The 14,822-nt window shown below is 49.8% G+C and overlaps 1 protein-coding gene across 1 annotated transcript in view; it reads left to right on the top strand.

The window, feature by feature from the left end:
* Nucleotides 1-14,822, top strand: part of PIK3C2B (phosphatidylinositol-4-phosphate 3-kinase catalytic subunit type 2 beta) — a 46,044-nt gene that overhangs the window by 26,859 nt on the left and 4,363 nt on the right. Inside the window, exons 21-31 of the mRNA XM_014460902.2 lie at nt 6-61; nt 1,750-1,879; nt 3,498-3,634; nt 6,766-6,935; nt 7,450-7,606; nt 8,175-8,284; nt 9,863-10,064; nt 10,495-10,619; nt 12,069-12,186; nt 13,989-14,070; nt 14,434-14,540. Of these exons, the coding sequence (XP_014316388.1) occupies nt 6-61; nt 1,750-1,879; nt 3,498-3,634; nt 6,766-6,935; nt 7,450-7,606; nt 8,175-8,284; nt 9,863-10,064; nt 10,495-10,619; nt 12,069-12,186; nt 13,989-14,070; nt 14,434-14,540 (1,394 nt within the window). The remainder of the gene's footprint in view (nt 1-5; nt 62-1,749; nt 1,880-3,497; nt 3,635-6,765; nt 6,936-7,449; nt 7,607-8,174; nt 8,285-9,862; nt 10,065-10,494; nt 10,620-12,068; nt 12,187-13,988; nt 14,071-14,433; nt 14,541-14,822) is intronic.

The raw sequence follows: 14,822 nt of genomic DNA, 5'->3' as shown, positions 1-14,822 counted from the left end.
CTAAATTGTTTCATTTCAGAATGGAGATGCGCTAGCGGAAACTGTAAGAGTCTTCATAACGGCAAGAATTTCCCCTCCTACCCTGGTGGGATGGAGGTGGGAGAGGGGAGCGGGGGAGGGAGCCCACAGGTGGCAGAAGCAGCCCCAGGCCAGTTCTCTTTCTGCTACTCCATGCTATAATTTTATTTTACTTATTTAGTTATTTTTAAAATTGATCTTATTTATTTATTTTTTTAAATCTATTGTTGAAAGTATTACATAGGTCCTCCTTCCCCCCCCCCATTAACCTCTTCCAGCCTGCTCCTGTCCCCCCCCCCCCCCCGTAATCTATACTAATAAAAGGGTAATATGCTAATTAGGCTGGATAGACCTGATAGACCGGACGTCTTCCCGATGTCCTCCTGGACAAAGCCACAGTGGCTGCAAGGGCCGAGGAGGAGGGCAGGCAGCTGCAGTGGCTACAAGGGCCAAGGAGGGCCGGCAGCCAGCAGTGGCAGCAGCAGCTGGTGATGGGGATGGTGCCTTTCCCTGATCGGTCTGGTCGCCTCCCGCAGAGGGAGGCCAGACTGCAGCTTAGGCCGTCAATAGGACATCCCCTAAGGGCTTCCAAACTGTGAGAGGGGGCAGGCTGGCTGAGGGACCTCCCTCCAGTGCACCGGGCCTCTAGTATACATATATATATGTATACACACACACACACACACACACACACACACACACACATATCCTATCTAATAATAGACAAACATGGTAATTGACCATACCTTCGCTGCACCTCCCATTGGCTAATCAGCATGATATGCAAATTAACTGCCAACAAAGATGGCGGCTAATTTGCATACTGCAGGCAGATCCCGTTGTGCCGCTCCGCCTGGGGCTGGCGACAGCGGATCCCCAGCCGCTGGCCGCCCCAGCGGGAGATCCTGGCCTGCTGTGTGTGGGGCGGGGTGGGCGGGGAGGGCGGCAGCACAATCTGACTGGCTGCCCGACCCAGCGCGGGATCCGGGCCTGCCATCTGCCACCAGGGGAGCGGGCCTAAGCCAGCAGGTGGTTATCTCCCGAGGGGTCCCAGACTGTGAGAGGGCACAGGTTGGGCTGAGGGACCGCCCCCCCCCCCCCCGCCAGTGCACAAATTATTGTGTACTGGGCTTCTAGTATATATATGTATAGGTATAGGTATAGGTATAGGTATAGGTATAGGTATAGGTATAGGTATAGGTATAGGTATAGGTATATGTAGGGATGGACAAAAGTAGGCTTACAGTTGTGAGTACACAAAACAGTTTATTCTTGTATTATTATTATTATTATTTAATTATTCTATCATTTTTCCATACAAACAACTATAAACCTACTTTTGCCCATATATATATATAGATAGGTAGGTAGGTATATATATAGATAGGTAGGTAGGTAGGTAGGTAGGTAGATAGATAGATAGATAGGATGTTTGTGTGTAAGTTCTGAATCCAAGGTATAAACATTCAAGTTTTACGAAGGCTTGATGGTCAGGCGGGCTGCATGAAGGAGAGGACCTGACTTCAGTTCGATGGGAACATGGGGTTGGGGAAGAGCCGGCACACCACATGCCCATCTCTGGTGGTTTGACGTGGTATAAGCCGAGTGGGCAGGTCAGAGGTGGAGACCGGGACAGGCTCCCTGTCACAGGAGCTGGATCCTCCTGGGAGACCTGGGAACCACGGGGGGCGGTGGAGGTGGTTCTGGTCATCACTCTCTCCCTCCCTCCAGTGTGGGGACGACCTTCGTCAGGACATGCTCACCCTGCAAATGATCCGCATCATGAACAAGATCTGGGTCCAGGAGGGGCTGGACATGCGCATGGTGATTTTCCGCTGCTTCTCCACCGGAAGGGGCAAAGGTCAGTTGGCAGTGGGCGGAGCTGTGAACAGGTGGAGGGTAGGGTGGGGGGTGCCCTTTGCTTACTGTCCTTTTTCCTATTCCCGACACCAACTGTGTGCTTCTCAGGAAACATGGAGAGGGCAAGATGATTTCATCAGAAGCTGTGGGGTGGCATAAAAAGAAGGCGGGGGATAGAGACTTACAAAACAAACAGCAACCAAACGTACCCTATAGACTTCGGATCCTGACTCAACCAAACCAACTGTAAAAAGATATTTTTGAGACAAGTGGGAAAAATATGAACATGGATTGGGTTAGGTGAGATTAGATGAGATGAGATTAAAGAATGATTGCTGATTTTTGGATGAGATAATGGCATGGTGGTTTTATCTTTGTTAGTCGTACTTTAAACATTTAAGAGTGGCCCTAGCTGGTTTGGCTCAGTGGATAGAGCGTTGGCCTGTAGACTGAAGGGTCCCAGGTTTGATTCTGGTCAAGGACACATGCCTGAGTTGTGGGCTCGATCCCCAATAGGGGGCGTGCAGGAGGCAGCTGATCAATGATTCTCTCTCATCATTGATGTTTCTCTCTTCTCTCTCTCTTTCTCTCTCTCTCTCTCTCTCTCTCTCTCTCTCTCTCTCTCTCTCTCCCCCTCTCCCTCCCTCCCTCCCTCCCTCCTTTCCTCCCTCTCCCTTGCCCTCTCTCCCTCTCTCTTCCTCTCTGAAATCAATAAAATAAAATAAAAATGTAAGAGTGAAATGACATATCTGGGATTTGCTTTAAAATGCTCTAGCCATGCCCTGACCAGTGTGGCTCAGTTGCTTGGGCATCATCCCATTCACCCAAAGGTTACTGGTTTGATTCCAGGTTAGGGGTCAGGGCACATACCTGGGTTGTGGGGCTGGATGCCCAGTTAGGGAGCGTGCAGGAGGCAGCTGATCAATGGTCCATTCTCACATAGATGTTTCTCTTTCTCTCACCCTCTTCCTTCCTTTCTCTAAAAATCAATGAAAATATTTTTTTAAAAAAAATACTCCAGCCAGGGGGTGGAAGCAGCAGTGTTGGATGAGTGAAATAGAATAAACAAGATTTGCAAAGTGTTGATAATTTTTTATAGATTTTTAAAAAATATATTTTTTAATGATTTTAGAGAGGAAGGGAGAGGGAAAGAGAAGTAGAAACATCAATAATGAGAGAGAATCATTGATCAGCTGCTGAGCCTGCAACCCGAGCACGTTCCCTTGACCGGAATCGAACCCGGGACCCTTCAGTCCACAGGCCGATGCTCTATCCACTGAGCCAAACTGGCTAGGGCTGTTGATGATTTTTTGAAACTGGGTAGTGGTTCTGTGTGAGTACATGATCCATTTCTTTATTCTTAAATATATTTGAAAATGTCCAGAGTAAAAATTAAAAACAAAAAGCAGCAGCCGCTGAGAATCGGAGAGACCAGAGTCACAAGGTGGAATGTGACCTGAGAAGGGCGTCCTCTCTGCCGTGATCTGCTCCCTTATTGTCAGACTTGGTCCACATGCCCTACCGTGTCACTTACGGAGAAGCGGCCGGCAAAGCGCGTGTAGTTCTCCCCCGACAGGCCCTTCTCTCTGCTCGGGAGTGACCCAGTGCCTCCCCCACAGGGATGGTGGAGGTGATCCCTAATGCCGAGACCCTGCGCAAGATCCAGGTGGAGCACGGGGTGACCGGCTCCTTCAAGGACCGGCCTCTGGCCGACTGGCTGCAGAAGCACAACCCTGGGGAGGTCGAGTACGAGAAGGTAGGACTGGGAGTGGCAGACGAGGCTGGGCTGGGGGGTGCTGGACTCTGGCACATGGTTCTGTGACCACAAGACCTGCACATGCTCAGAGAAGAGGGGAGGAAAGAAATACTCTTTCGGGGTTGACTGGTATGTCCAGATGTCTAGGTGTGGGTCAGATGATGGGTAAGCTGACAGAAAACCTCTTGGTATTCAACTGGGAAACCATTGCGTTCCCATGGCAGATTGGATAGTGGAGGAGGGGGCCAACTTTTGAGAACCTGCCTGTATCTCTCCTACTCCTGGATCCTGTTCAGTTCTTCTGTGCCCTCCAAAGGGTTCAGTTCTTTGTAGAAGAAGAGTTAGTTGGGCCCTCGTCAGTTTGCTCAGTGGATAGAGCATCGGCCTGCAGACTGAAAGGTCCCAGGTTCGATTTCGCTTAAGGACATGTACCTTGGTTGCAGGCTCCTCCCCGGCCCCGGCCCTGGTTGGGGTGTGTGCAGGAGGCAACCAATAGATGTGTTTCTCTCACATTAATATTTCTCTGTCTTTCCCTCTCTCTTCCACTCTCTCTAAAAATCAAAGGAGCCCTAACCAGTTTGGCTCAGTGGATAGAGCGTCGGCCTGCGGACTGAAGGGTCTCAGGTTCGATTCCAGTCAAGGGCATGTACCTTGGTTGCGGGCACATCCCCAGTAGGGGGTGTGCAGGAGGCAGCTGATCGATGTTTCTCTCTCATTGATGTTTCTAATTCTCTATCCCTCTCCCTTCCTCTCTGTAAAAAAATCAATAAAAAATATATTTAAAAAAAATAAAAATCAAAGGAAGAATATCCTTGGGTGAGGATTAAAAGAAAGAGTTAGTTGGAAGAGACCTTAAAGATCATTTTAATCCAACTCATCCTTTCATAGATGTATAGATGTGAATTAAGATTCATTCAGTTGTTCCCAGGTTTGTGACAAGGCTGTAACTGGAAGCCAGGATTAACGTTAGGTCGGAGATGGAGATAAGAGCAAGGGTGGTAGGGCCTTGGAGACTTGCTGTCAGGGTCCATGGCTGGTGTACAGTTTCATGGCTCTAGTCTCTGGGTTAAGTGAGTTTAGGGGAGGGACCAAGTCACAATGACTAAACTCATAAGGGACTGACTATAAGTCAGAAATGCTCGTTTATATAGTTTAGCTTCCAAATACTAATGTACATTGATTGATGCATTTCATCCTTGAGGCAAAACCACATGGACAAATTATAATCAGAATATTATTGAGTGAACATCTAAGTAGATGATCTTAAATGACCTTAAATGTTGACGTTCCTCAGGGTTTCATTCCTGACCTGCTATACTGTCTCCATTCTTCTTGTTAGCTCATCACCTCTTCTTACTTTACCACTACATGCTGATGCCTCCCAAAGCCCTTCCCTCTTCCCTCCCTTGAGCTGTACACTCTGTGGCCACTTGCTTGCTGGACATCTCACTTGTATTTCACCCAAATCTCAAACTCAGTGTAGGCAAAACTCAGCTTTTTGTCTCTCCTCTCTTGAAACTGGCTTTTTGTGTGTTTCCTCTCAGTAAAGGGTATGACTATCTGTGCAGTCACCCAAGCCACAGCCATGGGGTTTCTTTTTTTGTTTGATTGTTTGTTTGTTTTTGTTCATCCTCACCCAAGGATATTTTTTCCATTGATTTCTAGAGAGGGAGGAAGGGAGAAAGAGAAGGAGATGAGGGGAGAGGGAGGGAGGGAGGGGAGGAGGGAGGGAGGAAGAGAGAGAGAGAGAGAGAGGGAGAAAAACATCGATGTGAGAGAGATACATCCATTTGTTGCCTCCCACACACACCCCGACCAGGGGCCAGGGATTGAACCTGCAACCCAAACCCTGAGGGAGGAAGGAGACTAAGCCCTGCGGGAATGGTGTGGCAGTGGGGCTGTGGGGGCTCAATGGGAGGAGTCGCTGTGAGCTGGGAAGCTCTGGGGAAGGCGTGGGACTCAAGGAAGCTCCCTGATGTCTGGCAGATACTTGTAGAGGGTGTTGGGCGGGCACACATTCTCTGCCTGGGAAGCTTTCTGCCATTTCCAGCTGTGTACATCCTGGTTGGCTGTGATGATTGTTGCCCTCTGCTGATGAGCCTTTCTTGAATTCTTGGGAATTCTATAAATGTTACAAAGAGGATTTAGAAGGTGAAAGGTGTCCAGTTGCTTATTCCGCATATTTTTACTTTCTGGGAAGACAGATAAGGGAACAGGTGTTGCCCAGATAAAATAAGGTGGATCTAACCCCTTCTCCATCTCTCCTCCCTTAAAATCAGAAATATTGCCCTAACCGGTTTGGCTCAGTGGATAGAGCATCGGCCTGCGGACTCAAGGGTCCCAGGTTCGATTCCGGTCAAGGGCATGTACCTTGGTTGCGGGCACATGCCCAGTGGGGGGTGTGCAGGAGGCAGCTGATCGATGTTTCTCTTTCATCGATGTTTCTAACTCTCTATCCCTCTCCCTTTCCTCTCTGTAAAAAAAAAAAAAATCAATAAAAAAAATATATAAAATCAGAAATATCTTTAACGCCCTTTACTAACTAGAGATGGCTGGTTTTCAAGTGTAAAACGCACCCAGAACTGTTCCGCTGCCTCAGCTCTTCTTGGAGTGAAGACTTCAGTGCCGTTAGCATTTAGCTGTCACTAAGAACACTGGCCGTGGGTGTCGTTTGGGGGGCAGGGAGAAGGATGGGAGGATCTGAGCAGGTCAGGAAGGGAGCCTTGAGTTAAGATCGTCACAACTGGTTGGGGAAGTTGTACCCCTCAGTCTTCCTGTCTATTAAGTTCTCTTCAGTCTGGGTTGGTCAGGTTTGGGCTGCGGATGAGTTCATTGTCTTCCTAACCATGCTCCTTGGAGAAAGAAGGGTGCAGAGGAAGGTGACTTTCAGATAAAGTGGTGAAGACGTGCATAGAAACCTTCCGTCTTCTCATATATAAGACACGAGAGATGATTCTGGGTGTACCCGTGTGTATGTTGGTCTGTGATGAAGGCTCAACAGGCAGACTGTGAGGTGCTGTTGGGACTCAGGGGGAAGAGGCCAGAGCTGGCGGATTCAGTCTTGCGGTGCCCCTGGATCCCTTCCAAGACAGCTTGATATCCTCTCCTCCCTCTCCCTCCCCTCCTCCCAGGCCGTGGAGAACTTCATCTATTCCTGTGCCGGCTGCTGCGTGGCCACGTACGTCTTGGGCATCTGTGACCGACACAATGACAACATCATGCTGAAGACGACTGGCCACATGTTCCACATAGATTTTGGCCGCTTCCTGGGCCACGCCCAGATGTTTGGCAACATCAAGAGGTAAGTGGTCCTAAGTGTTTTCCTGAAAACAGGGATGTATGTGTACGGGGGCGGGGCGGGGGGGTTGTCAGCGGAAATGGTTCCGAGCTGGGACATAAGCCCATGATGGAGGGAGCTGCACTGCAGGGGGTGGAGGTGGTGATGGGGGGTCTTTGGACTGAGTAGCTTTGGAGAAGAGAAGACTGAGAAAGAGGTCAGGGCCTTGCAGGGCCTTGCTGAAGGCAGGGACCAGCCGTTCTCTCCCTGTTGAGGACTGAGCAAAGGGAAATGAGCCCAAACTGCAGCAAAGGGAACACAATTAGAAATCCAGGAAGAAATCCTGCTAGCTCGCAGACAGGAAACCCGTGGAGGATGTCTCTGGGACGTTTTAGGTAGAAAAAGAAAACAGAGCAAGCCCCACCTACCCAGGTTTGCATAGGTGATGAGGGGTGAGGGGAGCCATCCCCACTGTAGCCCCCAAGGTGGGCTTCCTCCTCCATGTTGACCTTCTCCCTGTATGTTCCCCTTGGCCCAGGGACCGTGCCCCCTTTGTCTTCACCTCGGATATGGCGTACGTCATCAACGGGGGCGACAAGCCTTCCAGCCGCTTCCATGACTTCGTTGACCTTTGCTGCCAAGCCTACAACTTCATTCGAAAGCACACCCACCTCTTCCTCAACCTTCTGGGCCTGGTGAGGAGCTCCATCCCTTTCTGAACCCCTCCTTCTTATCCTCTGGCACTGTCCTTAAGACTACCCTGTCTTGCTTCAAAGGATTCTTGGAGATCTACTTTTCTGAGCTCTAGATAAAGGCAGGGAGGGCCCAGGCTACCCAGGACAAAGGTGTCTGTGCAGGTGTCTGACTTCCTGCTCCAGCCTGTCCAATCTTTTTTTTTTTTTTTTTTTACATATTTTAAAAATTTTATTGATTTTAGAAAGAGAGAGAGAGAAACATCGATTTGTTGTTCCACCCATTTATGCATTCATTGGTTGATTTTGTATGTGCCCTGACCACGGAGCAAACCTACAACCCTGGAGTATCAGGACAGCTTTCTAACCAACGGAGTTACCCAGCCAGGGCTGCCCATCCATTCCTGTGGCCCTCCAGCCACTATCCACAGCCTCTGTCCACCACCCTCTAGGACGCCCCTAGAAGGGTGAGAAGAAGAGCCTAGCTATGGAAAGTCTTGCTTTTTGGTCTGGAAGAAGCAAGACTTCCTGGTTGTTAGAGGCACCCTCTCTCCTCCTTTACTCTCTCTAGATGTTGTCCTGTGGGATCCCTGAGCTCTCAGACCTGGAGGACCTCAAGTATGTGTATGATGCCCTGAGGCCTCAGGACACAGAGGCCAATGCCACTACCTACTTTACTAGGTAATGCCCTGCATACAAAATGTGCTGCCCACACTGAGTAATTAACTTCCAGGCTGCCTGCTGGGGAGGAGCCAGGCGAGGGAGATGGGAAAGGCTTAGCTCAGGTGACAGAGCCTGGTGGACAACGTGGGTGTACTGTCCCAGCTTTGCCTCTGACTTAGGTAACTTACTTCACATCCCTCAGACTATTGCCTGTCTGCACTTTGGTGCTGACCTTTGTTTATAGAGGTATTAGAGGCCTAGTGCACGAATTTGTGCACCAGTGGGGTCCCTCGGCCTGGCCTGTGGGATTGGGCTGAAACAGGCTCTCTGACATCCCCTGAGGACTCCTGGATTGTAAGAGGGTGCAGGCCAGGCCAAGGGACCCCACCAGTGCATGATCAGGGCCAGGGAGGGACGCTGGAGGTTGGCCAGCCGGGAGGGACTGCAGGAGGGCTCAAGGGCATGTCCATCCCATCTCACTCAGTCCCAATCGGCCGGACCCCAGCAGCAAGCTAACCTACCGGTTGGAGTGTGTGGCCTCTGGTGGTCAGTGCACATCATAGTGAGCAGATGAGTGTCTTTAGCATATCATTAGCATATTACGCTTTGATTGGTTGAACAGCCAACCAGACACTTAGCATATTAGGCTTTTATTATATAGGATTGCAATCTGCTCTTACTTGCACTCTCACCAGGTCTTGGTCAAAGAATTTGTTTATAGGGCAAGTATGAATTTTTAGCCCTCTGGATCCAAACTTCCTTCTCCCTTATCAAAACATGAATTTCATGGTTTCATTTTCCCATATTTGACAATGTTTTTAAGCAGACTATATATGAAAGCAGGGAAGTATCTATGTACAAATGTCTACAGTTTTATCTGTGTAGATAATATTTCCATTTAATTATGCACTCTTTTTAAAAAAAATTTTTTATTGATTTCAGAGAGGGAAAGGGAGAGATAGAAACATAAATGATGGAGAGAATCATTGATTGGCTGCCTCCTGCATGCCCCAGGGGGATCGAGCTCGAAATCTGGGCATATGCCCTGACTGGGAATCAGACCTTGACCTCCTAGTTCATAGGTCAATGCTCAACCACTGACCCACACCGGCCAGGCTAATTATGCACTCTTTTTTTTGGAACTTTGCAAACTACAATTTTTCTATTGGTGTAATACAGAACCTTTCCTTTTATTTGTTTGTTCCTTTCTTTTTAGAATCTTTCCTTTTGAGCTGAAATCTCTAGATTGAGCAGTGCTTGGTACTGAACCTTGAAATTCAGTTTGACAACAATATTTAGATATTTACATGGTGACCCCAGGTGGAATCCCTAATCCCTTCCTACCTTGGGCTAACTGTCTTTGGCTTAGGAGGGCAGCAGGGGGAGATAAGACCCCCAGGTTCGCATGAATAAATTGCAGGTAGTTAACTGTGTGCCAGCCATGTGCTCTATGAGGATATCACACAGGGAAAATGACTTGATGTGAGCGAAATGTTAGTCTCAGGTGTCAGGGGATGTTCCTTGAGCTAGCTCTGTCCAGGCAGTGGGGACGTGGGTCCGTAAGAACACCCTCTTCCCATCTTCTTGCACCAACAGGTTGATTGAGTCCAGCTTGGGCAGCGTAGCCACAAAGCTCAATTTTTTCATCCATAACCTGGCTCAGATGAAGTTCACGGGCTCAGACGACCAGCTGACCCTTTCCTTTGCCCCCCGCACGCACACGCTTCAGCGCTCTGGCCGCCTCAGTGATGTCTTTCTCTGCCGCCAGGAGAAGGTCTTCCACCCCAACAAGACCTACGTAAGCGTCTTCTCCAGTCCGATCCTCTCTTGCTCCCCAGTGTCCCCAGTTGACCAGGTTCTGTTGCTTCACATCCACACCTTGGGCACTGGAGTCACCGAGCATCCGGGCTGGGGGCAGTCGCAGACCACGTCCCTCTCCCTTGCTCAAGTGCCCTGCCTGGAATCAGGGAGCTGGATTGGATGGTTTACTCCTTCTGAGTCAAGGGTCTTGGGAAACATGTGCAGGAAATATTTGCTTTCAAGTTCCTGCATATGTACCTAGGCATATCCTCTTCGTCTCCATTGGAGATACTTTTGCCTTCTCCCTTCTGGAAAGTGTCATCCCCCCAACACACACACACACACACACACACCTCAGCTCCCTTACCTTCCCCCTTCCTTGGGTGCGGAGGGTGTGCAGGTGTTCTCTAAGACGTGAACCTTTGCAGATTTATGTGGTAAAGGTGATGCGAGAGAATTCTCATGAGGCCACTTACATCCAGCGGACGTTTGAGGAGTTCCAGGAGTTACACAATAAGCTGCGGCTGCTCTTCCCTTCTTCTCTCTTGCCCAGGTAGCTATCTATCCCTTTTACTCTCAGCCAGAGGGACACCTGGGAGGGAGAAGGGATGGGGGATGGGTAGGACTGCAGGAGCTAGAAACTCTTGAGTCCAGATCACCCGTAGGAACTTGGTAATGAGTTTGATAACAAGTGCTCCCCCTGCTGGCTGGCCAAGCTCTCCAGCCTTGAAAATAAGCCGGGGTCCACCTCCTGGAAGGCCAGCAAACTGGGTCTAAAGGTAGGGGGTTTACTAAATCTGAAGAGGTTTCAAATCTTTTTTTTAACTTCTCACCTGAGGATATGTTTTTTTGTTTGGTTTTATTGATTTTAGAGACAGAGGGAGAGAGGGATAGAGAGAGAGAGAGAGAAACATCAATTGGTTGCCTCCCATATGCACCCTGACCAGGGGTCAAACATATGCACCCTTACCCAGGATCAAACCCGCAACCTGGGTATGTGCCCCGACTGGGAATTGAACCCACGACCCTTCGGGGTATGGAACAACATTCCAACCAACTGAGCCACACTGGTCAGGGCAAGGTTTCAAATCTTTTAAAGAGTAAAAGTATTTTTCAAATAAATAAATAAAAGCTGGTGTCAATGGAATATATGCCTCAAAAAGAAGGAAATTCTAGCACATGCACAGGGGTGGGGAACGTCCAGCCCGCAGGCCATATAGGCCCTCAAAATCGTTTGGTCTGGCCCTGCCGAGGCATGAGGGGTGAGTTAATTAAAAGCTTGACCAAATACAGCAGGCTAATTTTTAAGTTGATAATTTTGTATGGCCCTCGAATAATGATATAAATATCCAAATGGCCCTTGGCAGAAAAAAGGTTCCCCATCCCTGTGCTACAATGTGGATGGACCTTGAGGACATTATGCTAACTGAACACCAGTCACAGAAACACAGATACTATGTGACATTCCACTTACATTAAGTACTTAGTCGAATTCATGGAGACAAGAAGTAGAATGGTGGTTCCCCAGGTCTGGCGGGGAGGGGGAGCATGGAGAGTTGATTAATGGGTAGAATTTCAGTTTTGCAAGATGAAGAGTTCTGCAGAGAGATGGTAGTGATTGTTGCACTTGTGTGTGAATGTACTTCATGCCCCTGAACTTGATACTTGCAGATGGTTAAGATGGTACATTTTGTTAAGTGTATTTCACCACCAATTTTTTTAAATGATTTTTACCTTGATGGGGTACACTGGGGGCTCCAAAGCCCCAGAGTCGTTTCTGGGGACCCATAGGGCTCTCCCCAGCAGTGTGACTTTCTTGTCTGGGGTTCCTGACACTGTGTGTGTGTGCCCTGGGCACAGACATGGGGAGCTGGAGTGGGTGCGGGTGGGGTGGGGTGGGGTCCCTGGGAAGAAATGTGGGTCAAGTGACTGAAAATGCAAATGAATGTGACAGAAGCCTGTTACCCCGTCTTACTTACCACCCCTACCCCCCCCCCCCCAGCTTCCCAAGTCGCTTCCTGATTGGCCGCCCGAGGGGAGAGGCGGGGGCCGAGCGGCGGAGGGAGGAGCTGAACGGCTACATCTGGCATTTGATCCGCGCCACCCCAGAGGTGGCCGAGGTGGGTGGCGTGGCCTCTGGGCCGGGCTGTGGGGTGTGGGGGAGGCCGCGGAAGGTGCGGAGCCCGAAGGCAATCAGGAGGACACTGGCTCCTCTGGTCTGCCCGGCGCTGCAGAGGCGGAGGGGTGATGTCGAGGCTCATCCTCAGGGGTCAGGCACACAGTCAGATGCTCGCCCGGGAAGGAACGGGGTCCCGCGGAAAGGAGTGTTTTGAGCAGGTGGCGTGTGTATCTGTTCCTGGGCCGCAGCTCTGTAGTTGCCAGCCAGCAACCACTCCGAGATGATTTTATGAGAAGGAGCGCCATTGGGCGCCAGCAAGCAAGGACCCACGGAGGTTGTTCCCAGAGCAGTGTGTCCCGCAACGAGGCATCCAACCCAAGAGCGTTAGGGGAAATCATGCTTAAACATCAAGGCGTCCTCCTTGCATGTGTCGGTGGGGGCATTCCAGGTTGTACATGCATCGCGTGTTCAAAAACGGCAGAGCATCTCTGCCCCCGGGTAGAGGCCTTAGAGTGACAATGAGGAAAGTGCAGAGGAGGGCATGGGAGGGGCCTCAGCCTGCCCCAGCCTCTCAGGTGGTTTCCGCTGGTTCACTTCCTGGTCCTGAGAAACATCCCAGGCTTGGTAACAGTTCTAGCAGTGAAACTTGCAGCAAATTACAAGGTAGCATTGCACAGACCTTATACGTTTTAGAGTGCTCTAAGTGGGTGCTGGCTAGGAAATAATTCAAAGCAAGACCCAAACCACAAGAGAACATTTAGTGGGTAAATTACAGGGGTGGAAATTCCTAGAAGAAATGGGCTTGGCAAACAAGCTCTAGAGCAGCGGTTCTCAACCTGTGGGTCGAGACCCTTTGAGGGGTCGAACGACCCTTTCACAGGGGTTGCCTAAGACCATCAGAAAACACATATATAATTACATATTGTTTTTGTGATTAATCACTATGCTTTAATTATGTTCCATTTGTAACAATGAAAATACATCCTGCATATCAGATATTTACATTACGATTCATAACAGTAGCAACATTACAGTTATGAAGTAGCAACGAAAATAATTTTATGGTTGGGGGGTCACCACAACATGAGGAACTGTATTAAAGGGTCGCGGCATTAGGAAGGTTGAGAACCACTGCTCTAGACTGAGAGAAAGGAAGGGCCCTGGAGCTTGGGAGTGAGGAAGCTGATGCTAAGGTGCCCGAGGCCAGGAGGGGAAGGAGGAAAGGAAAGACAGGGCTGCTTTCGCTTGGAGTCTTTTATCCTAAGGGTGGAGATTTTAGGGGAGGTCCCAGGGGAAGATCGCAATAGAATTTTCGGTGGTTTTCCAGGTGTGTCCTTTCAGGGTTGTGGTCTCCACTGATTGGCCGGCGCCAGGGCAGGGGGTCATTATCGAATGCAGCTGATCCTTACGTCAGCGTGGCTGGGTTTGTTGCTTTTCTGGGCCTGGAGCTGAAATACAACTGAGGCCTAGATTTTATCTCCAGGGAGGAAAGGCGAGGGAGTCCAAACCGCAGGGCCAGGGGCCAGTGCTATGCTAGTGGAGGAAAGGTCACCCTCAAGGAAGGTCTCACCCTACAATTGATTGTCCATTGTTAGGCACCTGGGGCTTTCCGTCCTGGTGACCTTCTGCAGCCTTGCTCTGCTCACGTCTGTCTGTCTACCACACCGTGACCCAAGCAGGAACTGCATGTTACACTTGGTTGTTATGCGTAATAAGTCTCTTTTAATCTGGGACAGTTCCTTTTTTTTTTATTGGGCCCTTGTCTTATTGAAGAGCCACCCCTGTTTTCTGATTCCATTCCAGTGTGATTTGGTATATACCTTCTTCCACCCTCTGCCCCGGGACGAGAAGGCTGCGGGCACCAGCCTGGCCCCCAAGTCCTCAGGTACAGTGCCTTCTCGGTGACATGTCCGCCAGTCCCTCTGCACCCTTCCCAAGGGTAACTTCTGCCCCACCTCACCCCAGTTCTCTCTTCTTGCCTGGTCTCTGTTCCTTCGCTTACTGGCTAAAGAACCTGGCTTCCCACTCAGGCTCTGGGTCCTTTGCTCTTTGGGCAGCTCCCCAGGGACTGGATGTTCAGTGGGTGATCACACAAGTTGGACGGACCCATCCCAACCCAACTCATGTCCGCAGATGCCGCTTGGCAGTCCCCCAGGATCTCAGAAACCCAACATGGAGATACCTGCCCGGAACGAGGTGGGGACAGGGCTGGCCTCGTGACCTTTCTCTGTGTCCTTTGTCCCCACAGAGGGCTCTTGGGCCCAGCCGGTCGAGAAGGTGGGAGGGGAGGTGAAGCTGTCCATCTCCTACAAAAACAATAAACTCTTCATCATGGTGATGCATATCCGGGGCTTGGTAAGTGCCTGCGTCGTCCTCATTTGATGTTTTTATCTTTCTTCTGGTGCTTTTCTGATGGGTCAGGCCTGCTCTGCCCCTGTTTCATGAGGGTAACCCCAGGGTTGCGGGGTACTCGCCAAGGGGCCTGCTAGTGTGCGAGGCATAGAGTATGACCAAGCGATACTAGACACAGCCTCTCACCATCTGTGGTATTTGCCAAGTGGCTTAAGTACTCTGAGCCTCATTAAAATGAAGATAATGTTAGTATTTACCTCAAAGTGTTGTTATTAAATGAGATAA

This window comes from Myotis lucifugus, unplaced genomic scaffold, assembly GCF_000147115.1.
Source record: "Myotis lucifugus unplaced genomic scaffold, Myoluc2.0 scaffold_145, whole genome shotgun sequence".
In the NCBI taxonomy this organism is placed as follows: domain Eukaryota; kingdom Metazoa; phylum Chordata; class Mammalia; order Chiroptera; family Vespertilionidae; genus Myotis; species Myotis lucifugus.
Note: the sequence above shows the minus strand (reverse complement) of the source record. Positions and strands in the feature narration are given on the sequence as shown.